The 27,652-nt window shown below is 39.0% G+C and overlaps 1 protein-coding gene across 5 annotated transcripts in view; it reads left to right on the forward strand.

Annotated features, from left to right (window-relative positions):
- Nucleotides 1-27,652, forward strand: part of SPATS2L (spermatogenesis associated serine rich 2 like) — a 176,729-nt gene that overhangs the window by 122,238 nt on the left and 26,839 nt on the right. For 4 of the 5 annotated variants that reach the window (XM_023218305.1, XM_026454498.2, XM_023218298.1 and 1 more), the window contains exons 7-8: nucleotides 14,858-15,064; nucleotides 16,388-16,523. In XM_023218305.1, coding sequence (XP_023074073.1) covers nucleotides 14,858-15,064; nucleotides 16,388-16,523 — 343 coding nt within the window. The remainder of the gene's footprint in view (nucleotides 1-14,857; nucleotides 15,065-16,387; nucleotides 16,524-27,652) is intronic. The other variant, XM_023218323.1, reaches the window with a different exon arrangement.

Genomic DNA, 27,652 nt, shown 5'->3' on the forward strand with positions numbered 1-27,652 from the left:
GCTAAAATGTATAGCATTTACTTGTCTCCACTTAGGCTAGAATAGGAATTCAGATTCCTCTCTTGTCTTTATCCCACTGGACGTAATTCCCATTGAATAGGAAAGGAGCAGGACTGTGGACCATCAGCAGCGTCCCAGAGATAAACTCTGGGGCAGGGTTTTCCCTCTCTTGAGCTCCTCTTGCTGACCCAGCAGCCATCCTTTATGTTGCCTCCTCGTGTAAAGCATCCTGGGAAGCCAAGTCTTCAGTCCCTGTTCCTTGGAACAGAAGGCTCCATGCCGTGGTTGCTGACCTTCACGAACTGGACCGTACAGCCTGCCCTGTACCACAGAGCAGGAACAACCCTGTCGTGGTTACCTTTGCAATGCAGCTTCTGTGCTTGGGAGCAGCATCTGCACAGAGCTGCTTTCTCATCCTCAAGTGAACTGAACCAAATGTGAGAGAAAGGGTCCTGTGCCTTTAGAATGTTAGTCGCTCCCCCCAATTTGTGCTTCCTATAACAAACAACAAAAACAACCCACCACCATTTCACAGTATTGTTGTGGTAGGTGGTTCCCCACAGGTTGTTCAAGCAGATTTTTTTATGTTGCTGTTGGTCCTGGCCTCAAGATTACCTCCCCTGCTTCTCTAAGCCCTATATTGGACAGAGGATTAGCAAAGATCAACAAAAAGAAAGCAGCCAGATTAGAACTTTAATAGTAAAAGTCAAATGTGTATATTCTAGGATTTCAGCAGTGCCAGCTCTCAAATGGAAGCAATATAATATCACAGCTAAGAACCAGGGCTTTAGCGTTGGACATGTTTGGTTTCAAATCTTGGCCTCATCACTTATGAGGTGTGTGACCCTGGACAGGTTAACCACTCTTCATCTCACTTTCCTCATCTGCAAAATAAAGAACATTCCTCCACTTTACAATATTGTGGTGAGCAGTAAATGAGATATATAAAGTGATGAGCTCAGCATCTGGAACAGGGTAAACCTTTCCTCTTATCATTCATTTATCCATTGAGTAAATATTTTTAAGCATCCAACATGTGTCAGGAATTCTACAGGAAGTGGACAAGACAACAAAGGTTTTGCTCTTGCAGAGTTGACATTCTTTGGGGTGGGGGGATGGAGAGAAGAGATCGATAATAAACCAGAATACAACTAAGTTACCAACATAATTCTAGACTGTAATAAATGTTATAAAGGCAGCATGTAGAAGGGCAGCTGGGGAGTGCGTGTGTGCGACGATTCCATAGAAGGTCTTGCTGTGATGTGTCTGGAGACATTGAAGCTAAGATCCCAATGCTTCAATTCAGGCTGTCTCATGCCAACTTACAATGGTCTGAACAGCCAGTGTTTCATTTAAATTTTTGTTAAGTACCTTAGCTGATGCCCTTGTTGGATTATAGCCATAGGTTTTAACTTTTTTTTTTTTTTTTTTGAGATGGAGTCTCACTCTGTCACCCAGGCTGGAGTGCAGTGGCACGATCTCAGCTCATTGCAACCTCTGCCTCCCAGGTTCAAGCGATTCTTCTGCCTCAGCCTCCTTAGTAGCTGGGACTACAGGCACATGCCACCACACCCAGCTAATTTTTTGTATTTTCAGTAGAGATAGGGTTTCACCGTGTTAGCCAGGATAGTCTCCATCTCCTGACCTCGTGATCCACCCACCTTGGCCTTTACTATTTTTTTTTTTTTATTAAAGATCTAATACTGTATTAACATATATATAGCTGATGTTAAGTACTATCATATGAACATGGATTTCTGAAGTTTATATTTTGGTCAGGCACAGTGGCTCATGCCTGTAATCCCAGCACTTTGGGAGGCCAAGGCAGGAGGATCATTTGAGCCCAGGAGTTCAAGACCAGACTGGGCAACATCGTGAGAATTGGTTCTAAAAACAACTTAAAAATTAGCAGGGCGTGGTGGTCCATGCCTATACTCCCAGCTACTTGCAGAGCTGAGGTGAGAGGATCACTTGAGCCCAAGAGGTCAAGGCTGCAGTAAGCCATGATCACACCACCATACCTCAGCCTGCGCAGCAAAGCAAGACCCTGCCTCAAAAAATAAAAAAATAAAAATAAAGTTTATATTTTAAAGCACATAATTACTGTTGTCATTCATCTTTAATTATTGTTTTAGCATTCAAATACTTGGTATTAATTCCCATTTATAGTTGTCTTATTCAGTCTCAACCTCAGCTTCAAGTAACTTGGTATCTTAGATAGCATTTGCAGTGACTTAGAGCCCTGCTTCCTTTCTTTATGTATGATAAAGCAGAAAGAGACAGAGATAGACACAGGATGTAGTGATATGAGGGCACAGGAAACATAAAATCCCTCAGGTATTTTTCAGTCACCTGGGCAGAGTGAAACCAAAGCCCGCTCTCTTCTCTTTATCATTCAAAAGTATTTTTGCTGCAACCCTACAGCAGAAACACAAAACTACTCATCTCTGAATAGCTGATACCTTTATAACTTCCCACCCTCTCCTTGTTATGGTGATTTCAGTTACAAATGGACCTAATTAAATGGAATGTACCACTTACAAAGATCAAAAGGCTTTTAAAAATTTTTTAAAGATTTTTGAACAAAGATTTAACTGTTTCTATTAAAATGCAATAAGATGGAAACTCCATTTCCTCTGATGTGATTATTATGCATTGTATACCTATATCAAAATATCTCAAGCACCTCATAAATACCTAAACCTACTATGTACCCACAAAAATTAAAAATTAAGAAAAGTTTTTTTCATGCAATAAGAATTAAACCTGTTTTGCAGAGAAATAAGACAGTGGAAAAAATCAAGTTAATCGGCCTACCTTGTGTCATTGACAAATTAGTCCATTGACTTTATTACCTTTTCATATTTATGTATATATTATTATATATAATAATATACATATATATTAAACCTATTAAGGTATTAATGACATATGAGATCTTGTAAAGACAGTGAATGTAAATAAAACTAAATATGTTATTCCAGTCGAAAAGTTACCACCTTTATGCCCTCTGAGCTGATCAAGCTTCATAGGATTTGAATGAAATAATAAAGTCTATCTGTATTTGATAAAGACATTATGAGAAGGCAGAACTGACATTATGTCTGCTGCACAAACCTGTCTATTTTGGTCTCTGTTCCAAAGTTATTGTTTCCCCAAATTTTTGTTAATTACCCTGTCATATAAAGATAGAAGAATGATGAAACTTGCAAATCACAGTATATAATAATTATGGGAGAATGATTTTCTTAGCCTGGGCAACATAGCAAACCCCATCTCTACAAAAAATACAAAAATTAGCTGAGCATGTTAGCAAATGCCTATAGTCCCAGCTGCTAGGGAGGCTAAGGTGGGAGGATCACTTGAGCTGGGGGTCGAGGCTACAGTGAATCATGATCACACCACAGCACTCCAGCCTGGGTGACAGAGCAAGACTGTGTCTCAAAAAAAAAAAGGAGTTTTCTTGAGGCTTCATCACTAGACCATTATTCTGTAACATATTCAGAGAGTTACCTTTACTCCCTGCCTCCACTCCTCACCTCCCTCTCACTCATCACCTCACTGTTACGGTTTTCAGCCCCATCTCTCCAAATAAACTGCTCTAGGTAGCTGTTTTAGGTAAGTTTAGCAATGGCCTCCATGTTATTGAATCTAGCCATTGTTTTTTCGTCTTTATTTTTTCCTTTTAGCAGTATTCAGCATTGTTGACCACTCTGTCCTTAACAACTCTATCCTTTCGCTGTGGTTTCTATGACATGACACTCTCCTGATTGTGTCCCTCTGTCTTTACTGCTTCCTCTCTGTTCCCTTTGGAGGCCATTCTTCTTTACCTGGCTGTTAAATTGCTGAAGCTCCCCAGGGCTTGTTTGATCTCAGGTCCTTCATCATATAAAGCTACACACTCTCCTTAGATTATTTCAGCCATACTCTAGCTTTAATTATGTAAGATGCCTCACAAACTCATCTTCCTAGTTCCGGCTACACTGAACTCCAGACTCTTCTTTTGCTTTTTCACTTTGATATTTCAAAGCACTTCAACAACATGCTCAAAACAAACTCATCATCTCCCTTCCCAGTCGTGGCTCTCTTTTAGTGTTCCTGATCCTAATGCACCATCTATCCAATTGTGCAAAGTAGAAATCTAGTCATCAGTCACGACATCTCCCTCTTTCTCACTCCCCATTTCCAGTCTATCCCCATTTCCTATTGGTTTTCATTTCCATGTATTTCTAGAATTCATTCATTGCTCAGTCTCTTCCCCTGCCTTCCCACCAAAACTACCATCCTCACTTGCCTGCACTGCAGCAATAGTCCACTCATTAATCTCCTAGCACTTACCCTTGTTCCTTTGTAAATCATTCTCTTCCTGTAATCTTTTCAAAACACAAATCTGACCTCCTACGATAAAGACAAGAAGACTTACCCTGTCCTGCAAGTCCAACATAGTCTGGCCCCTGTGTCCCACTCCACCCTCCTTGCATGGCACATTCCTTCTTTCTTTCTCTCTACCTTAGCCATGCTGGTCTCTGTTCGGGACCTCATAGATCTCTGTTTGGGCCCTCATATTGGCCATGTGTATCAGTCAAGATCAAGTCAGGAGGTAGGAACCATGCTGGTTATTTGAATAGGAGAAATGTAATGTAAAGCATTGTTAATTAAAACAGTAGGAGGTTATTAACTACTGGAAGGGATAAATGAAGACCATAAGGTGTCCACATTTAGCATGAGAGCAATTCCTCTATACTGAAGAAAATCAGACAATAAAGGAACTAAGGACTAGGGGAGGCCCCCAAGCCAAGACTGAGATTCTGATCTGATTAAAGAAGGTGTATGGCTACCAGAGGAATGTGCAGCCTTGTGGTGGTGAAAAAACTTGTCAAAGGGCATGGACTGAGTTCTTCTGTTAAGAGGCTGCCATTGCTAGAGGGTGTAGATGGATTGCAGCTGCTTAAAGCCACTGACGGTGGCAGGAGATGGGGAAAGGAACATGGCATGAGGATGTAGGTTGGAGCTCCTCTGCTTGGCTGCTGGATTCCTGTGAATAATAATAATTAATAATAATAGAGGTCCAGAACCCCAAAGAGAGGGGTTCTCTTATAGCCTTGCAGGGTCACTTTATTGCCATCTGCTGACATCAAAGTTAACATTCTACTAGCTGGCAAAAGAGAATTGCTTACAGGGTCCAGCTCCAGCATCACAAAGTAGGGCAAGAAGAGTAGATCTGGAGCCAAGAGACACTATAACTTGATAACTGGTACACAATGCTTTCTCCCCTACAGATGTAGTCACTGCTTGGAATATAATTTCCCACCCTTTTCAACTAATTATTTCATGTGATTTCAGATGAGATCATTCAGATCTCACCTTAGGTGTTACTTCCTTGGGGAATTCTTACTTGCTATCCCCAGGTCAAATATGCCAGTTACAGATTTCAGAACACTATATGCTTTTCTTTCCTAACACCACAGTTGCAGTTTTTCATTTGTTTCTATGGTGGTTTGATTTATACATCTTCCTATTAAACTGCAAGTTCTGTGAAGACAGAGACCACATCTGTCTTTCATTACCATTGTATTTCTGGGACCTGGAACAAAGATGGGCACTCACACAATCCTTTCTCATGATCTCTATTGAATTATTAATGATAAAATACATGGAGAAGTATAGGTTAATTAAATTTCTGTAAGTTGCTATGTTGCTTTTTAAAGATAATCATGGATTTTGTGTTTATGGGTTTAAAAAGACTTTATACTAATTGAGGAAATTTGAAAATTCAGTAAGATTTGAGGGGAAAAAAAGGAAACAATCCTACCTCCCAGAAACAACCATTGTTAAATTTTATTTCAGAATGTTTTAAATGCACAGATATGTAGATTTTTTTTAAAAAATGATATTAAATGGCCTGTGAACCTTTGTATTTTGTTTTTTACTTAACATGAGATTATCAACGTTACTTCATATTATTAAATGTTATTTAAAACCATGATTTAAATATCTGCATTGTATTTTTATGAATGTGCCATATTTATTTTAATTGTTCCCAAACTGTTGTCCATGTGAATTATTCCTTTTTTTTTTTTTTTTTTTTGAGACAGAGTCTCGCTCTGTCACCCAGGCTAGAGTGCAGTGACATGATCTCAGCTCACTGCAACCTCTGCCTCCCAGGTTCAAGTGATTCTCATGCCTCAGCTCCCCAAGTAGCTAGGATTACAGGCGTCTGCCACCACTTCCAGCCAATTTTTGTATTTTTAGTGGAGATGGAGTTTCACCATTTTGGCCAGGCTGGTTTCAAACTCCTGACCTCAGGTGATCTGCCCGCCTTGGCCTCCCAAAATGCTGGGATTACAGGCGTGAGCCATCACACCCGGCCTCCATTGTTTGATTTTATAAACAATATTATAGTGAACATCTCTTGTATATAGATTTGTGTGAACAACCATGATTATTTCCTTAGCATATATTCTTAGAAGTAGAATTACTGGGTTCAAAGAGTATGAATAGTTTTTAAGTTATTAGTATATTACTGTCCAGAAAGGTTGTAGTGATCTCATTGTTTTTACTTTTAAAACTGATTGGTAGGGGGCTGGAACTTTTTAAGAAGTTTATTTTCCATTTATATTTCTTCTTATGTAAATATTTAAGAACACAAAGATTAATTACCAAAGAACTACCAATTGTATTATCAGGTATCAAGTGTCATAAAACACCATCACATTCACATAGGTACTTTTTAAAGAATGGTAGCATGCTTGAAGTAACATAGACATTAGCAATTTTAGACATAATTTTACAACAACAAAGTTATGCTTGGTTTCTTTATCAATTTTTTCCAAATAGAACTACTTTACAATACTTATTCAAGATCAGATGATGTGCTTTGTTGCAATTACCTGTGTATAGGAGACAAGGAAACCATCTTAACTCAAAGGGTTAAAATGATTATTTTAGAACTATTCTATGTTTAATACATTCCTTTCACTTAGGTTTGAATTCTTTTTTTTTTTTTTTTGAGACGGAGTCTCGCTCTGTTGCCCAAGCTGGAGTGCAGTGGCGCAATCTCAGCTCACTGCAAGCTCCGCCTCCCGGGTTCACACCATTCTCCTGCCTCAGCCTCCTGAGTAGCTGGGACTACAGGTGCCCGCCACCACGCCCGGCTAGTTTTTTTGTATTTTTTTAGTAGAGACGGGGTTTCACCATGTTCACCAGGATGGTCTCGATCTCCTGACCTCGTGATCCGCCCACCTCGGCCTCCCAAAGTGCTGGGATTACAGGCGTGAGCCACGACGCCCGGCCAGGTTTGAATTCTTAAAGTTAGATTTGAATTCTTTTTTCAGTCTACTTATAAGTACATCAAGCTTTCACTAAGAAGTAAAAACTAAAGAGAAAAAAATACATATTTTCAGAAACTTTCAAATTTGAATACATACATGGTGTACATACATAATGAAAACTTTTGAATCCAAGTTTATATATTTCCCCCAAGAGGAGGGTTTGTTTTCTTTGGCACTGCTAACAAAAACAACCAGCACAGTTCATTTATTGTGTAAAATAAATCAAATTAAGGACAAGTAAAGTATATAAGTTGATACTAAGATTTAGTAACCAGTAAGTTGATAGTTTTCACTGCTGGCAAGAGTTAAATGTGAGAACAATTGCAGGCACTACAGCTGAGAGTAAATGGTACAACTTGACTGAAAAATAATTTGATAAAGCATATCAAGAACAAGAGAAAGAAAGGTATGAATTTGTGTTGTCTTCATAACAAACTCCCTTAAATTGTAGTAAATAAATTTTTAAATGTAGAAATCCACATTACTGAAGAAAATGAAAAAAGGGTATCCGTTTCTACAAGAAGGGAAGTAGATGGAAGGGGCTTTATTGATGAATCAGATGCTGCAGCATAGAATACAGAGGGAGGAGCTTTGGTGGGGAGGAAGATGATTGCCCTGCAGAAACTGGGGGAGCCCAGGGTTCAGAGTCAGCACATGGGATGGAAGGCACACTCAAGAAGAGGAGTATAAAGCAGAGGAATTAAATGAAAGTATTTTAAGGAACAGCCCACTATCCCCTTACCATCTGTTCCATCCCCCAACTTGTTCTTTTAGCTGCGTAACATTTATCCTCAAGGCAAAAAGGGAGGAAGAGAGTGGACAGTGATCTGCAAGTACATTAATCACCTGTTAAAACAAAAGTCGAAACCCTTTAAAGGAAAAGAAGAAGATCTAGAGTTTCTCAGTGTATCATCCAAAATGGTCAGTGTCCAATTTTAAAAATTACTAGACGTGGGAAGGAGCAGGAAAATGTGACCTATAATGAAGAGAAAGTTAGTTATTAGAAACAGACCCATTGACAACACAGAAGTTGGAATTAGCAGACAAGGATTGCTAATTAAAAATATGTTGAGAATTTTACAGAAAGAAACGATGGATATGATGGATGAAGAGAAAGAAAATTTAAGTCATCAGATGTGCTTAGCAACAGTTCAGACGATGAAGAAGAAAGGATGAGTGAACTTAAAGACAAGTCAAAAGAAACTATGCAAACTGAAGAATAGAGAGAAAAAAAAGTAAAAGAATAAAACAAACAAAGCCAGAGCCTCAGTGACTTAAGGCACAGTATCAGGCAGTCTCACGAAGGTGTAATTGGAGTCTCAGAAGAAGAGCAAAGAGGAAATTTGGCAGGGAGAAAAGGAGGAAGCTATGAAGAAATGATGGACACAGTTTATCCAAATTTGATGAAAAACAACAAGCCTCATATCCAAGGCTCATTTCATAGTAATACGTTGTTTGATTGATCAAAAAGACATAACACCTCTAAATATATGTGCATCTAATGATTCCAGATCCATGAAGCAGCAATATATAGAACTAAAGAAAGTGACAAATCCAAATCCACAGCAATTGTAGATCTTAATATCATATTAATACCTGATAGAACATATAGATTAAAAATTAGTAAGAACATAGACGATTTGAACAATACTATCAAACAACTTGAACCAACTGATATCTATAGGACAACACACCCAACAATTTCAAGAGAACATGGCATTTACTTTTAAAAAGGCCAGTTGCTGGACCATAAAATAAGTTTCAAATTTTAAAGTACCATCTTAAGAGTATGGTGTCTGAACACATAATTGAATGAACAATAGCAATAAGACAACTAGAAAATCTCTGAACGTTTAAAAATTAATCTTCTAAACAATCTGTTAGTCAGAAAGAAAATTTCACAAGAGATATGAGAAAAATTTTGAACTGAATCATAAAGAAAATATAATAAACCAGTTTCCAATATCAGGAATAAAATTAAATTCATTCATTTAAAAGCTAACAACAGGATATTATAAACAACTTTATGCCAATCCAACAACTTTTAAATGAAATGGACAAATTCTTAAAAAACACACCCTACCAAAACACACAAGAAGAAATAGAAAATCTGAATAACACTATACTTATCAAGGAAATTCATAGTTAAAATTGCCAGGCCCAGATGACTTCATTAGTGAATTTCCATGAACATTTGAGGAATAAATATAACTGCAATCTTAAACAGTTTCGAAAAATAGAAAGAAGGAATACTTCCCAACTCATTTTATGAGGCCAGCATAACTCATATCAAAACCTGACAAAGTCATTACAAGAAAAGAAAATTACAGAATATTGTTAATGAATAAAGAAGCAAAAATCCTCAACAAAACATTAACAAGTGAAGTAAGCAATATATAAAAGGATAATACACCATCATCAAGTGGGCGTGGTTAATGTCAGGAACTCAACAGTGATTTAACATTAAAAAACAACATAATATTATTAATAAATAAAAGAGAACAATAATATGATCATCTCAGTGTATAAAATAAATTCACTTGACAAAATAAAAACTTTCAGCAAAGAAGGAATACAAGAGAATGTCTAGAGTCTAATAAATATATGGAAACTCTACAGCTGTGTAATACCTGACAAAACACTGAATGCAGTTTCCCTGAGATGCAGAATAATGCAGGGATGCTCATTCCGCTTTGTAGTTAGGATTAATAAGACAAGGAAATAAAGTAAGGAATGATTGGAAAAGAAGAAGTTAGACTTCATTACCACTGTCATCATTGTGTTTGTAGAAAGAAAATCTTAAGAAACCTATCAAAAAATGAATAAATAAAGCTGCCAGAACTAATAAGGAAATTAGCCAGGTTGCTAGATACAAGTTCAATATATTAAGAAGCATTTGTATTCCTGAACTCTAGCAACCAACATTTTGGAATTGAAATTTTTAAAAATACTATAAACAGTAACATAAAAAGTCTAAAATACCTAGGAATAAATTTAACTGTAGATGCACAAGACTCTAAGAACTATAAAATGATGCTGAAGCAAACTTAGAATCTAAATAAATGGCATAGTATGTCATGTCGAGGGTCAAAAGACTCAGTATTGTTAAGATACCACTTACCCCCAAATTGCTTTATCGATTCAACACAAGACCAATGAAAATCTCATCATATTTTTTGTTGAAATAGGCAAATTGATTCTTAAATGTATATTAAAATGCGAAGGACCTAAGATAGTCAAAACAGTCTTGAAAAAGAAGAGCAAAGCTGGACATATATTACCTGATATTAAGACTTGTTGTGTATTAATAGTTATAGTAACCAGGACAGTGTGATGGTGGTGTGAGAACTGGCAGCTAGGTCTGTGGAATGGAATACAGTCCAGAAATAGTCACGCATGTAGTCAATTAATTTTTAACAAAGGTACCAAGACAATTCAATGGGAAAGGTCAATTAAGATTTACTCTGCTATCCTCTTACATTATTTTTTCACATTTTGCATACTAGTTATTAAGGTCAGTCTGTTTCTCATTTATTGCCTATTAATAAACCAGAGCTGATACATTGTGTGCTCTCCATATGTGTCTGTTGAATCCTTGAATCAGAAACCAACGTGATACTCAGGACATTATATACCATTTGTGTATATATACAAAATTGGGATTTGGTAAGTGTTTTTAATAAAAGGAAGGCTCAAGTAATCGTTAAATTCAAAGACACAAACTTCTAGGAGCCATTTTTAGATACATGGACAAGGATTAAATTAAAATGTATACAATTTGTATTGAAATCTAGGCAGATAGGATGTTTCCAGAGATAACTTTTATTTCCATTATACAGCTACTGTGCTTCAATTATTTGATGAATATTAGATGAAGACACGGCCAGAGACTCATATCAAACTAGGCTCCCTACAATTGGAAGGGCCGTAGGCATGCATAGCACTAAAGTAACACTGATTCATTCATTCAGTATTTATTATGTATCTACGAGATACCAAGCACATACAGTAATGATGAACAAGACGTACATCACCCTGTCACCACTTTTCTCATGTAGAAATTGCAGAGGATATTTTAAGTCTTCGTTAAAACAATTATCCTTTTCTAAAATATAAATCAGTAGTGATTACACACTGAAGAGCAACACTCTCACACTCCTTGTGTGTCCTAGTAGTGTTATCCAATAGAAATTTAACACATACTATGTATATAATTTTATATTTTCTGGTAGCCACATTTAAAAAGTGTAAACAGGTGAATTAAATTGGGTAATATATTTTATTTAACTTAATGTATAAAAAATATCATTTCAACCTGTCAATATTTTTTAAATTATGAAAGAAATATTTTAATTTTTTATTTTGTACTAAATATTCAAATTTCAGCATATATGTTACACTTATAGCACATCTCAATTTAGACAAGCCACATTTCCAGTGTTCAATAGCCACATGTACCAGTAGCTACCTTACTGGACACTGAGGCTTATGTGTGAATCAGCCTCCATTGAGCTACAACCTGTTGAAGTTTACAAGTGGACTCCAGATAGATGGAGAGCTGATGGTATTTCTGGACTATAATGTTAGAGGAAAGTCACTAGATACAGTGACTTTCTGTTAAAGCTCTATAACCCTCCACCAGTTTTCATCTGCAAGAGTACCAGAGTTTTATTATATTTGAAGACAAGTCTGTACTGAAGTAATGCTGATTTATTCATTCAGTATTATGTATCTACAAGATACCAAACACATACAGTAATGATGAACAAGACATACGTGCATGTCATACATGTATGCAAATATGTACAAGTGGTCTTGAAGATTTTAATGTTCAATGATTCCACTAGCAATGAGACAGCTTTTCAGGACCTAAAAAAATATCTCTACTCACATATCTCAATTGATATTTGTTGGGGAATGTTGAAACGAACCAGTAGGGGAATGTTGAAACGAACCAGTAGACCACATATCAGTTCTCTGATATACAAACAAAATGTTTTCAGCTCTAGGATAATGAGCCCATGCTCATTTGCATGCTTGGCTTCCATTTAAAATTATTTTGCATTTCATTACAATAATTTTTTCCCTCTGCTCTAGGGTCATTGTTTCCATTAAGTTAGAGTATAAATCCGCTTATTTTCAGGAATATGATCTCTTTACGACACTATACACAAAGATCTGTGTTTTAAATTTGATATTGTTTGAATGTTTGTCCCCTCCAGATCTCATGTTGAAATGTGATTCCCAATATCAGAGGTAAGGCCCAGTGGGAGGTGATTGGATCATGGGGGCAGATGCCTCGTGAATGGTTTAACACCATCCCCTTGGTGATAAGCGAGTTCTTGGTCAGTTACTTCATGTGAGATCTGGTTGTTTAAAAAGTATGTAGCACCTCTCCCCTCACTCTCTTGCTCCCATTCTCACCATGTGATATGCTGGCTTCCAGTCATCTTCTGCCATGATTGTGAGCTTCCTTAGGCCCTCACCAGAAGCTGAGCAGATGTTGGCATCATGCTTCTTGTACAGCGTACAGAATCATGAACCAAATAAACCTCTTTTTCTTTAAAAATTACCCAGGCTGAAGTATTCCCTTACAGCAGTGCAAAAACAGCCTATCCTAGAATTCTCAATTTATAGTATCTCATCAAGACTGCCTCTCAACTGGGATTTAGAGAGGTAGTAACTTGGAACCAGTTTGGACATATCATTGTTTTAACACAAATGTTTATAGACTCAACATAAAATTAGTCTTTTATCTTTTACAGTAGGGTTTCTCAGGGTGGCTGGTACCACCCATCTCCACTCCAACAGAATCACCTGGGGAGGAGAAGCCTGGGCCCACAGCTGAACTGGAATCTCTAGAAATGGTGTTTGGGAACTTGCATGTATAATATGTACCAAAGGAAACTCATTTCACACTGAAGTTTGACAGCCAGTGCCTTATAGTGAAGTTCTACTTTAATATAACTAAGGATAAAATTGCATACTACCATTTGAATCTGTTTTATTACTGGAGGAAATGCTGTTTTCAGTACTTATGTACTTTGTTTATTACCTTTGCTGAACATTTTGTGTACTGTGAGTAAACTTTTAAGGGTATTCATTCAGCTCATAAAAAGTATGTTGTGCTTTCTTGATACATAAGTTATGAATGATGGATTCAACTGAAGTCTAATTATATTGATCATGAATGGACTAATGTCTAAAATCAAATTGACTAGGACCTAGATCATATTCCTTTGTATTTTTTCAAGTGTAGTCTCTGTGACTGTGTCAGGTAAGATTTTTCATTGTATTTTACTTTTTTCTATGAAATTGTTTCGAATGTACTTTAATTCAATCATAATTCTACAGAAAGCCATTGAGCCAGACACAAGTACTAGGGCTTCAAAACAGAACTGGACTCAGTGTTGGCCCTTGGAAAGGTTGCAGCCCCTGCAAGGCAGGGGTGAGGGGCAGATACGGAAGCCTTGTGTTAAAACATAAAACCACGGTACCATGGTTTTAAATAAAGCAAAGCACCATGGGAGTAGAGAGTAGCAGCGCAAGGGTGACTATCTGAAACGGCTGGGCATTACAAAGATGACTGTGTTCTGTTTGAGTGCAAGCCAGTCAGCCAAACAAGTGAAGACATTCCCGCAAGGTTATCCAGGACATAAGGAATACCAGAACTTGGTTTTCCCAGATCCAAACTGCACTCATCAAGCTTTCTACAAGAACCTGGCCTTCAAAAGCACACTGGCTTCCCTTTTCTCACACCCAAAACTTTCTCTGGTAGTAAGCAAGATGTTAAGGGTGATACATTTCAGGCCACTAACGTGCCATTTAATTCACTCCAGCAATAACTAAATAGGAGCCTACCTTTAAAAGATGCCGAAAGCAACAGCCTGCTAATTTATTGCCACATCTATTACATCTCCAGAGAGAATCTGACTCCCTAGATTTTAAATATAGTTGAGATATTGTGATGACGTTTTCTGATTTAAGCCCTCCATAAATTAGATGCAATGATTATAGTATGTGTTGTCACTTCATTTTTGCTCTATCTCCAATCATTCTTCTGCCTTCATTAATTCCGAATAAAATATCACAAGACATTAATGTAGCACTTAGAGATATGAGGGCTACATTTTTATAGCCTCAATATGAAATTGTGCTTAAAGACTCATAAGCCTTTACTGGAATAGCAGGGGGGAAAAGGCACTGCTCATCTTCTACAGGCCTCTTAGTAACCTTCCTGGATAGTTATGGATGAGGAAACTAGGGCTCAGAGATGCCCAGGGTCACTCTACAAGTAATTACCAGAGCCAAAACATGCCCAAGTCTTCCTACTCAAAATACAAGGCTCTTCTAGTACACCGTCTAATCTTCTGGGGATTCTTTTAAAACAGTTTCTTGACTGTTTGCAATGAAAGGCATTATTGCCAACTTGTAAACAAAAACAAAAATCTTGGCATCCTCCATCACTTTATCATCAGTGTTTTTAGTTTATCACTTCACGGTCATTATTTGGTGTTTTCTTACAGAAGGCAACAGACTACTGCAACAGAAACTATCCTTAGATGGGAACCCCAAACCTATACATGGAACAACAGAGAGGTCAGATGGCCTACAGTGGTCAGCTGAGCAGCCTTGTAACCCAAGCAAGCCTAAGGCAAAAACATCTCCTGTTAAGTCCAATACCCCTGCAGCTCATCTTGAAATAAAGCCAGATGAGTTGGCAAAGAAAAGAGGTAAAGTGATTTCTTTTGCACAAATGATTCAACATATTTGCACATACAGAAAAGTGCCAGAGTGACAGAACTTTCCAAAAGATGCTGCTTAGTGAAGAGAGATGCACATGAAATTGCATTTTTTTTTCTGTGACCCACATAGATGGAAAGGCAGATGTGATTCCTCCCATGTAATCAAAGGTCTTGAATATTTAAGTGGAATTACATCTCCTTTCTCTGCCCCTCTGAGACCATTCTTCTTGTTGTAGGCATGGATAAACTTGCACCACAAATACCTTCCATCCTAATATCTTATAAAGCAAGTGCTCATGCAGGAGCTCTTTCAAAAATGTAACTGCTGAAAGGGACTCATGTTTCCCTGATACGCAATTGCTTGACTTGCATTGAACAAAGATGAGTCTGGAGGCTGGTATATGTTCTTTAGATATGGTCTTCCCAATGTAAATTCAGTTCTGTGTTAGAAATTACACACAATGTAACATTGAAAGAGGGTTTTATATTTGACATGCTGGATTTTTATGATTTTTCTGAGCTTGGATATACTTGATACATGACTGGTATTAAAAATGAAAATCACTTCCTTTTTGATTCCCAGAAGATTAAATACTATTCTTTTCATTCAGCCTCAGTTGTATCTGATTTCCTTGGCTTTAGTTTGATCTGCTTTCTCACTTTTCTTGAGGGGGATTTCTTTCTTCTACGAAACATGGCCTGATTGTGATAAGTACAATCTGCCTGTTTGTGATACACTATCTGTAGACCCTGGTGACAGTTTCAGGAAATCAGGCGAGATGGGCACCCATAGAGCTATTTTCAGTGCTGCTGCTCTAATTACAGACCTGGCTTCGGATGATGGGGCCAGTGCCAGTGTACCTGGCACTGATGCCCCATCCTCTCTCTAGCTCATTTGTACCTCTCCCGGTCTCTGTGTCAATTTCCTCTTCCAAAAGCCCTGCTGGCTTTTAACCATGCAAAGTGGTGTTTATAGAGAGAGCCAGCAGCACAAATGGTCTTTAGACATATCAGATTCTAAGGCGCTGCAATTTGTGATAGAACATAATGATCACAGCCTCCTTCCAATGAGTGCAGGAGACAAGCGTACCCCAGATGGCCCAGCCAGAGACCCCACTGGTGAAATCATAACAGCCTCAGGTGCCACACAAACCACCCACACTGGGTTACAAACATTCTCCTGATGGAACTTTTACTAGACGAAAGATGAGTCCATTTTTCTTGGTGGGCTAATTGCTTTGTTTTGTCATTTAGCTTACAAACAGAGGATAAAATGCTCAAGTTAATAATATTTTTTGACATCAATTTTAGGCCCAAATATTGAGAAATCAGTGAAGGATTTGCAACGCTGCACCGTTTCTCTAACTAGATATCGCGTCATGATCAAGGAAGAAGTGGATAGTTCTGTGAAGAAGATCAAAGCTGCCTTTGCTGAATTACACAACTGGTGAGTGATTCAACGTAGGAACTATAAATTTGTGATGCTTGAGCTGTTCCAACAGGTAAAAGTATCAGATGGAATACATTGTTTATTTAGTACATAAACATCACAGAATAACTCTCCAGCAGATTTTGTTAAGCCCTGCAGGCAGTAGCATGTATCTTGGGAATAAAAAAGAAGATAAAGTATTTGAATAAAACGAAACCTGATAGACATAATTCACTGGAGTTTGAAGTTGGCCCAAAACTATATGAATGATGTAGAACAAAACCTCAACAAAGAATAAAACCTCAAAAAATAATATTTTTGATAAATCCCTGGAAGGCTAATATCATGAATACTACTAGGAAGACAAAATATTTTCCAGCACTATAATTATAAAATAAGAATTCCCTTAATGAAATTCAGAAACATCTCATATAAGCTTAGCAACGGAATCCCATTCTTGGGTAACTTTAAGACTAGAATTTAAACATGGTGCATCAATATGGTTTTGGTCCTGCCTTGCCCTTCCCTGCTACTGATTTTGATGGAAAATGTTTAAACCCTGTATATTTGCTCATGTCCACAATTGAAATGATACATCTGTTAATAAAGGTTTAGTTATTATCAGTAGAAAAATGTTCTCAGCGTATCAGTTAGGTCTCTTTCAGTTTGGAGTGGCAGAAATCAAGTCACACTAGTTAAAGACAAAAGAGAATTTATTGGCTGATATACATGAAAATTTCAGAAGGTTCCTCCGGACAAATTTGACTGTAAATCCTCATTATGTTATCAGGACTCAGTCTGTCTCACCCTCTCTCCTTCCTCTCTCTCCTGGTGCCTCCCACAGTCTCCTAGCTCTCTCCGTTCTTGGCTTTTTTCTTAGGCACCATCTCTCCTTGTGGCAGCAAAGATGACCCCCTCACAGCTGCCAGATTACATAATCCTTAGCCCCTCTGATGATCTGAGAGACGGCTTGGTCTGAAATAGCAAAAGTCCAAGGGTTGGCACATATCCATCATGCCCAAGTTCATGTAACATATTCCCTATCTCTCACTGGCCTCCCGTGATTCTAGAATTTGATCACTTCTTCTGCATGTTTTTCCTATTCCAAGTCCTTGCTTTGACATTGATGTGCTTTTTAGCAGAAACTATAGAGTTGTGTAAAACTAAGAATTAAGTTTAACACTAATCTAAAATGCATGAATTTTAAACCATCTGCTATGTATCATATAAGATCCTAAGGGTGCAGAAGGCACCAGGAACTTGAAAGAAAAGTTTCTCCTTCAGTTATCATTCAGCCTCTCAGAGGCCCTCTGAGGGGAGGATTCATCTGCCTTCCCCCATCCCCAGTTGTGGCATCTGGATGTTACCGTAAGTCTTCTCTGTTTGATCATATTGTTCAAAGCAACTCCAAGAATATGTTTGAGTACTTAGAGAAATTAAAGATGCTATACAAATGAAAATTGTTATTACTATTATTTTATAGTTTTATAACTTTCCAATCTATCTTTAGGTAAGTTACCTTAACACTTAGAAGTATACCCAGCTTCCAGGGCTGTTCTCTAGAGCCAGGGTCTAGAGACATGGGGCCAACTAGTAACTATCCTAAGCATTATGGCCATAAGGTGTCTGTGCGCTACCCAGCTCTGTTGCTGCTCAATGGCAGCCCTACATAATCAAAAAGGCTGTGGGCCAGATTTGGCTCATGAGGGTCATAGTTTGTCAACCCCTGTCTAGAGGCATTAGTTAGCTGTTCAGAGAAGACCACTCTGTCTTACTCTTTAGTGTGGCCTTTTCCAATAAACTCTTCCTCTGAGCCCTCTTGTGTGATACCTTCCATCTGAGTGACTCATACACTAATTGACAAAGTGTAACAATGCCCTCAAATTACTTCCCTCTTCTCCAACTACTCTGAGTACTTCTTATTTTATTTTATTTCTTAGTAAAATGAACATCACATGGGTCATGAGACATCTTGAGATTTATAACAGATTCTGTGAGAGTTTTACTCCTCAAGAGCTGAAAGCGTGGGGCCAGGAAAGTCAGCACCCGAGGAAATTGTATATTTTTTCTCTGCTTGTAATTCATGTTGTGTTTTAAACTGATGGAAAGAATCACTTCTGAATGAGTGCTGCCAAGTAGTACTGCTGTTTAAAAGCCACCTACTTAACAAAATGGCACTTTTTCTGCAAACCGAAGAAGACATTTAGATCAACCATTTTTGGTATGCCATTGCTATAAAATGAGTAAACACCAGCACTTATTTTCTGATCTAATCCTTAATAAAAATGATTCCACAATAATTGCATAAATGTTAACTTAAAAATGAAACCAAAGTGCTTTTTAAAATCAACTATGCATGTCTGCCAAACAGAAAAGGCTTGCCTCTGTTCCAAATGAACTTGCAGCCCAGCAAACATGGTGACGTACTTGAATAAAGCCTCTTTCTTGTTTTCTAAGGGGAAGAAAATGAATTTTAGGGATTGTGGTGCTCTTGAAATATCAGGTCACAAAATTGAAGACGGCAGCCTAGAAATTTTTTTTAATGAAATTTTCCTATTGATGGTGAAATCCTGCATTCTAAGCATTATAGGAAACTTTGAGTGAACTGTAGGTGTATTAGAATGTACTCATTTTAATGCAGTTGTAGCCTCGGGATTACATCATGAAGCATATCTAGATTTGGAGGACATGGGGACAGGTCCTCTGGTTATTTCCAGAAAGAGTGCCAGTTCTGAGAGAGATGTCACTGCATATGGTGCACAAGTGACACAGGTGTTACCTTCCATTTCCAGTGCCTCTTCTACTCCGCTTGCTTTGGGCCACCCAGTTATCCCAGCCACAACGTACTCAACAAGCATGTCGTATAGTTTAGAACTGGACACTCAGGTCAGAAATTCTAAATGTTCACTTTGCTACCAAAAAGTGCCAGCATAAGGACCTGAGTCCTGCTTGACTACATTCCCTGAAAAGTACTGCTGGAATTCATGAGAATGATGATTTTGAGAGGCTGGGAGCAAGCTGTTGTTTGCACATCTTCAATACCAAGCAAGCACACATCAAGGTAAAATGAACGAAATGATCTCTCTTCCAGCCGGGCTGTGAAGAATATTTTGTTCAGTACAGTTATTGAAGAAAACCACTAACTAGCTAAAATGTAAAATCAAAGTTGTCATTTAAGCAGGATGCAGTTACGTAGGCTGCATTACCGTAACAGAACATTCTCATTTTCCCAGGAAGAATTAGGGATTTGCGAGGGGAACAGAGATGACACAATGCCCTCACAATACATCTTAACAGAAAATAAATTTTGCGACATGAGCATCTGTATGAAAAGTCACATCAGGAACTAACATGAAACAGCTGGTTTCTTTTCTGTATGATTGGCCTCCTACCACAACTGGAAAATATTCATCCTTTGGAATCATAGCTGCCAGATTTAATTGCTTTATATGCAAACTAGTCTAGCTTCTCATCACAAATCTGTATGTGTCCAAGTTGATTGTGAAGGCTTAAAATGAGCAATAAAACATTAAATTCAAAAAAAAAAAAAAAAAAAAAAAACATCGAGGAAGGAGAATAATACTTGATAGTTCCACCATATGCTAGGGGAAAAAGTGTTCCAAAATAGAGCTGTAAAAATTCTGTTAGGTACTATTGTCAATTTAACATCTAATTAAAAGCACTCTAAGAAAATGGAAGACAGGAATGAGCCAATGGGGTAGCGTGTGTGCTAGGCGTGGGGAGGCGTAAAGAGGCTACAGAGAATGGGGGCTGGAGGGAGCAGTCCTTTTAGCAGCTTTGTTTTCCAAGAGGAAAGGGAAATCTGTGAAAGCATGTGTTCTGTACCAATGGGCCAGAAATGTTCCTATGCTTTGTGTTTACTTTTCCCAAAGCAATGCCAAGTCTGGCCCAAGCAGAATTTCAAAGTAGGTCAGGAGTCTCAGCTGCCTGCACCCTGAGCCCTGGCCCACTTACCCTTCCTCTGCCAATTTTCCTGCATCTTAGAGTTTTCTCCTTCCCAACAGACAGGATGAACCTCCTGCTGCCCTCTACAGGCCAGGGCTCCTCACCTCAATCAAGATAGGTGTTTAGAGTGGTGTCTCCATATCCCTTTTCTCTTGTTTTTTAACTATGAAAACTCAATTATCTTATGTAACTACTAAACTCATTCCTTTGATAATCATGTATCCTTCCTCTCAAAGTGACATATTTGCATGCTAACAAATGCTCTGTTGAGACTCTCTACCCCAGCCAAAAGAATAACTCTAAAAGTGAGAATGTGGCAGGGGAAGGTGGCACACACCTGTAATCCTAGCACTTTGGGAGGCTGAGGCAGGAGTTTGAGACCAATCTGGGCAACACAGCGAGACCCCGTCTCTACAAAAAGAAAAAAAAGTAGCTGGGTGTGGTGGTTTGTCTGTAGTCTCAGCTACTTGGGAGGCTGAGAGGTGGGAGGATCACTGGAGTCTAGGAAGTCGAAGCTGTAGTGAGCCGAGATCATGCCACTGCACTCCAGCTTGGGCAACAGAGTGAGACCCTGCCTCAAAAAGTAATAATAAAATAAAAGTGAGACTTTTAGGCAGAAGAAAAAGCTATTTTGAAATAAGTTTATCTTTCTCATCCCTCAAATCCTTCTCATCTGCTACTGAAGCCCTGTTAATAGCCAAGCAAAATCACACACAGATTATCAATGTGGTCTACAGGTGGCCTCACATACAAACCAGATGTCACCATTGACACTTTAAATATTGTGCATTTTTCCCAGGATGTGATCTTGAAGTCTCCCATATGGGAAATTGCCAGTGGCACTGTTGAGTATCAGAACCACCTATGTAACCATGTGTCCCATATTCCCAGTTTGCTCTCCTCGGATACCCGGATAATTTTAAATTGTTGAAACATATATCCTTGAAGCCCCTTTAGTTTGAGTCCAAGTAAGACCATCACTTTTGCAGGTTTTTCACAGCTGATTCTTGCCATGTTAATTGGTTGTTTTTGTTTTTTTTCCCCTGCCCTTATTCTCCAAATTTTAGCTGCTTTCATGTGACTCCTGGCTTTCCAAACAATGATAAACCCTGGCTTTTCTGTGTCCTTTGGGTTTTTTATGTGTTCTCTTTGTGAACAACTTAACATTAAAAGATAATGTCTATATATTAGTATCTACTTCTTTGCATACCAAAGTATATGTGTGTACACTATAAATAAAAAGTCAGAGCTTTATAGTCCTCCCTTGCCTAAGTGCCACCCCCAGAGATACTGACAGTACCAGGCTTTTAAAAACAACAGACCGGGCACGGTGGCTCACGCCTGTAATCCCAGCACTTTGGGAGGCTGAGGCAGGTGGATCACCTGAGGTCAGGAGTTCAAGACTAGCCTGGCCAATGTGGTGAAACCCCATGTCTACTAAAAATACAAAAAATTAGCCAGGCATGGTGGCATATACCTGTAATCCCAGCTACTCAGAAGGCTGAGGCAGGAAAATCACTTGAACCTGGGAGGTGGAGGTTGCAGTGAGCCAAGATCGCTCCACTGCACTCCAGCCTGGACAACAGAGTGAGACTACCTCAAAAACAACAACAACAACAAAAGGGCCAGGCACGGTGGCTCATGCCTGCAATCCCAACACCTTGGAAGGCTGAGGCAGGAGGATTGCTTGAGCCCAGGAGTTGGAGACCAGCCTAGACAACATGGAGAGACCTCATCTCTACAATTTTTTGATTAGCTGGGCGTAATGGTATATGCCTGTGGTCCCAGCTATTCAGGAGGCTGAGGTGGGAGGATCGCTTAAGTCCAGGAATCCAAGGCTGCTGTGAGCCATATTCATGCCACTGCACTCCAGCCTGGATGACAGAGTGAGACCCTGTCTCAATAAAAACCAAAAACATTCTCTTGACATCTGTGGTTGAAAATTGACATTTGCTGGTCTAGAGTCTTGCAAAGGGAGTGATATATCTAGGGCCACAGCAGTGGTTCTTAATGGGATGATTTTGCCCCCAGGAGACTGTTGATTTGGAAATATTTTTGGTTGTCACAGCCACAGGGGAAGAGTGCCGCTGGCATCTATTAGGTAGAGGCTAGGGACGCTGCTAGCCATCTCTCCCACCGCTCCCTTGACCCAAAATGTCTGTAGTGCTGGGAAAGCCTGAGTGAGAGGAAAGTGAGAGGAAGAGTACCTCCTTCGTCCTGCCACCTCGCTTCTGCTGGAGCTCCTTGAGGGAAGGATGGAGGCTCTTCCCTCTGAAACATCCCTGAGCATCTGTCTGCCCCCAGCTGCCCTCCTAAGCCACCACTGGAGATATGAAAGAGGGACTTTCCAATCACTTACAAACCCAAAGAAACATACTATATTTGTCTTCTCATTTCATATCAGTGCAGCAGGAAATATTTTTTCCATAGTGCCTGAAATGTAAACCCTCTCACTACACATTTTAAAGGTCAAATTACATTTTTGTCTCCTTGAGATCAGAAAAACAATTATACTGAAGTGTAGAAAATTGAAGGCTTTGCTTTATCGTCTCTTTTTCATTATAGAATTCTACTCAGTCCTTAGAAGAAAATGGAAAAATTAAGAACCGAAGGTTGTAGCTAATGATAAGCAGTCACTTTCATTAGCCATTCTGTTTCTACCTGAGTCTTTTTCTCATTTTGCAATAAAACCAAATATCACAGTGGGGACCAGGATTAGGATGAAGATCTGAGACATGTAAAGATAAATACAGTAAGGAATTGTTCCATTAAATGTCTGCTTGGGGGTTCTTCTTCTTTGGCTTCAGCCAGGCAGCAATATTACTTGGTGTTTCTGGGCATACCTGGCATATATCCAACTACTCTGATACCGGTGACATACCCAGATGCGCCAGCCATTGTGTTCTTTAAGCCAAATGCAGCAGGTCTTTTATGTATCTTACAGTGCCATAGTGGTTGAACAAATACTTATTGGCCATTTCATTACTCTGTCTTAATTAGGAGAATCACTGGAATTGTGGCACTATATATACTTTAACAGGTGGGCATAGGAAAAATATGTGTTAGGCGAAACAGATCCTAGGATCACATCTGTGTCACAGAATAGATGCTGTGGCAACAAGCAAATTTGGGTTTTGAGTTCAGTCACATGGAAGATGTTGATACAAGTATGAGGAATGAGTCAAGATTCCATTGTTAAACCAACAACGTGGCTGAAATATTGATAGTAAACACTCCTGGTGTACGCTGAGAGTATCTGGGGTAGGATAGTGTAGTTGTACGGTAGTAAGATGATGCTTTTCTCTGTGCCGTTCAACACGGCATGTTTATAATAGGATTACCAGTAGGAAAGCTGCCTTTAGGAGCCTTTTCAGCCACTTAGCATTGTTACATAATAATTTTTAAAAGCTTTCAATTCCATTTTTAATTATCAGGAATGTGTTAAACATTTACTAAATTTTGCCAGTTCCTTAGATTAAACGGTTAGTGAAGACAAAAATCAAGAGTTTGGCCAGCTAGAGCAACATCGGGAGACCTCATCTCTACAAAAAAATTTAAAATTAGCCAGATGTGGTGGTACGGTCCTGTAGTCCCAGCTACTCAAGAGGCTGAGGTGGGAAGATCATTTGAGCCCCCAGGTTGAGGCTGTGTAAGCTGTGATCATGCCATTATACTGCAGGCTGGGCAACAGAGAAAGACCCTGTCTCAAAAACAAACAAATGGCTGGGCACGGTGGCCCACACCTGCAATCCCAGCACTTTGGGAGGCTGAGGTGGGTAGATCACTTGAGGTCAGGAGGTCGAGACACAACATGGCTAAACCCTGTCTCTACTAAATATACAAAAATTAGCCGGATGTGGTGGCGCATGCCCGTAATCCCAGCTACTCAGGAAGCTGAAGCAGGAGAATCACTTGAACCTGGGAGGCAGAGGTCGCAGTGAGCTGAGATCACACCACCGCACTCCAGCCTGGGTGATAGAACAAGACTGTTTAAACACCAAAAACAAAACAACAACAACAACAACAAAAATCATAAGAGTTCAGAGTGGTTTTGGTTTTGTTTTCTAATAAAATCATGAGTTTCGATTGTGTTTTTTAATGTTTTGTTTTAAAAGACGTTTAATGAAAGGGCTGTATCTCTTTCTGCTCTGGAAATGAATACAATCCTTTCATTGATCAAAATCTATACAAACCAGACTTTCTGACTAATCCCTTTCCTTCTCATCAAGAAGTGTTCACCTGCTTGTGACTTGCACAAAGCACCACAGAAAGAAAATTAAACAAACTTTTTTCTCCCCACACCCAATATTCAATATTATGCCAGAAGTTAAAGGAACAGAGAGTATGGGGGTGAACATTTACTTGCAAGGGACACCAAGAGACAATAATGGAAGAGGCTAATAAATATATTTATGCCTCAAGAGAGCCATGTGTATGGTTTCTGTTGCTGTCTAGCTGACAAATTGCCCAAAATGACTCCTTTTCCTCACTCTGCACCAGTCCAATAAACCGAAGTAAGCTCCAGGATCTATTCTGAAATTGTGAAAAGGGCAAATACCCATATTACATGGAGAAACTCAAGGTTCCCATGACTTTGTGACTAAAGCAAGTCCCTGTGGTGCAGTATATTTCAAATTTTGCCTCGTTTGTGAATACGTGTCTTTCTAAATAGGTGTAGCTCACTCTTTGGAGGTGAACGCTTCTCTTTTCCTATTTTCTTTCCTCCCTGAGGTTTTTCTCTACAATAGATGTTTCCCCAGGGCCTGCCTTTGCAAGGACTGAATGAATCAGTTGACATGAAGGAAGAGCAGGTTGATAAATACAAAAAGTACTGAACTGGCCTTTTCAGTTTAGGTACAGTCCCCAGGAAACCAGCATAAATAGCACCTCGTATTAATAGGCTTCCTGAGCTCCATGTGTGGATTACCTCCATACGTTATGTCAGCCACACACTTGGCACTGGCAGTCAGCTCCGCTGGCACTGCAGCCTTCTTTGCAGAATAAAGGCCCGCAATAAGAGCTGGAAGACAAGAAATTGATTCTAATTTCAGCCTGAAATCGGAGAAGATTTCTGAATCTTTTTAGCAGATGAAAGCTTACCAATCAACCAGCCTGGGAATGTACTTCTGAAAAGGAATTGTTTGTTTTCATCATAAAATAGAAAAATAAAGAGGAAATAAGCAAATTGTTCTATCTACATATTCCCATAGGATACATAGGATTCTTTTTTAAAAAATATATGCCATAAGGTCTGTTTTCACTAGAAAAAAGAAGATGAATTTGTTCTTATATATTAGTATAAATATAAAATACATTATAATACTGAAAAGTGAGTCCTAAATTACAATTTCATACTGCATCTTGGAGCTTATTTCTGTTTTTTTGGACTGGTACAGTGAGACTAAGGAGTTATTTTGGGCAGTTCGTCAGCTAAGCAACAAATCGTATAGAAAGACTGTACGTGAAGCCAATAAAACAGAATTCCTTATGTGTATACTACATACTGCTTCTAGTGACTATAAACTCTTGATTCTTACCAGGCCATATTCTAATAAAAGACACATTTTCCAAGGTTTATTAGCCACTTAATTAGGAGGCATGGGATGTAGAGTTAGAATAAGGTTTAAATCTCATCTCTACATATTCTAGCTCTGAACCTGGTTGAGTTTTTTTAACTCCTTCACAGCTATAAAACAGGAGTACTGTTACCACTTTCTAGGGGTTTTGTGAAAATTCATATACAAGTAATGCATTTATCACATAATTCTAGAACATCACTAGCCTGGCCCATAAGAGATGTTCAGTTAAGGTTGATTCTCTTCCAGAGTAGCATTTGGGAAATTTCCTTTCCTCTACACCAAGACATTGGCGATAAGTTATCCCTCCCAACTTTCTGTTTATTTAGCATGCAGTGGATTCCAGCTATGGGATAGGAATGGTTCATCACCACTTTTACGTTTTACTACTTGATGAAGAGAGAAGTAAGACAAAGGGACTCCCAGTTCTGAATGTCACATTTGCCACCAGAACAGCTCCCCTTCCCCTTTCTCGTCTTGCCACACCTTCTCTACCTCTCTCTTCCCCTTTCTTCATTCATCCACTTAATAGATAGATGAATGTGTGTCAAGCCACTACTTCTCAAACATTTGAGTGCACGAGGAGCATCAGGGCCCCATTCCCAGATATTCTGATTCCATGGATGTTGGGTGGCACCCAAGAATCTTCCATTCAGTGAGTGCAGTGAGTACAAATGTAGGTGGTCTGCAGACCACACTTGAAGGAGCACTTCTAGAAAGACTGAGGGATAAAGACAAGTCTTTTTCCTAAAAAAAGCCCATGCACTGATGGCTGCAGATGTAAACAAGCTGAAATGGAGCTAGGGGAAGGGAAAATCAGCTCTGCCTGGCTCATTAGGATAGGTTCCATTGCAGAGGTGATCTTTGAGCAGGATCTTGAAGGAAGACTAGAAATTTGCCAGATGGAGAAGGAAGAAAGAAGATTCCATGCAGAAGAAGCAACACAAAGAACCAGAGGCACGAAAGAACATAATGTGCTCAGGGAGAATTACCCTCCTTCCATCAATAATGATGGTCTCAGCTGGGCACGGTAGCTCATACCTGTTATTCCAGCACTTTGGGAGGCTGAGGTGGGAGGATTGCTTGAGGCCAGGAGTTCAAGATCAACCTGGACAACATGGAAAAAACCTGTCTCTACCAAAAAAATACAAAAATTAGCTGGGTGTGGTGGTGTAGATCTGCGGTCCCAGCTACTCAGGAGGCTTAGGTGGAAGGATCACCTGAGCCCAGGAGGCAGAGATTGCAGTGAGCCAACATCACACCCACACCACTGCACTCCAACCTAGGCAACAGAGCCAGATCCTGTCTCAAAAAAAAAAAAATTAATAAAAATAATGATGGTGGTCTCACTCCATCAATAAATGAATTTTGAGCACATACCTCTCGAATCAGAAAGTTCATTTATAAATTATACATGTGTACTACTGTTAATCTGTATACTAAAGATTAGGAAAGCCTACTTAGAATAAAAAGTGAGTACATAAAAATTAATATTGTATTCGTGCTCCACTTTGGAAGCCTGGACTAGAGTAGGGCCTTACCATGGGCAGTAACAGCACCTGCGATTGTGGGGAAGAGCCTTCTAGGTCAAAAACAAGAAGAGCC

This window comes from Piliocolobus tephrosceles, chromosome 11 (assembly GCF_002776525.5).
Source record: "Piliocolobus tephrosceles isolate RC106 chromosome 11, ASM277652v3, whole genome shotgun sequence".
Classification (NCBI taxonomy): Eukaryota; Metazoa; Chordata; class Mammalia; order Primates; family Cercopithecidae; genus Piliocolobus; species Piliocolobus tephrosceles.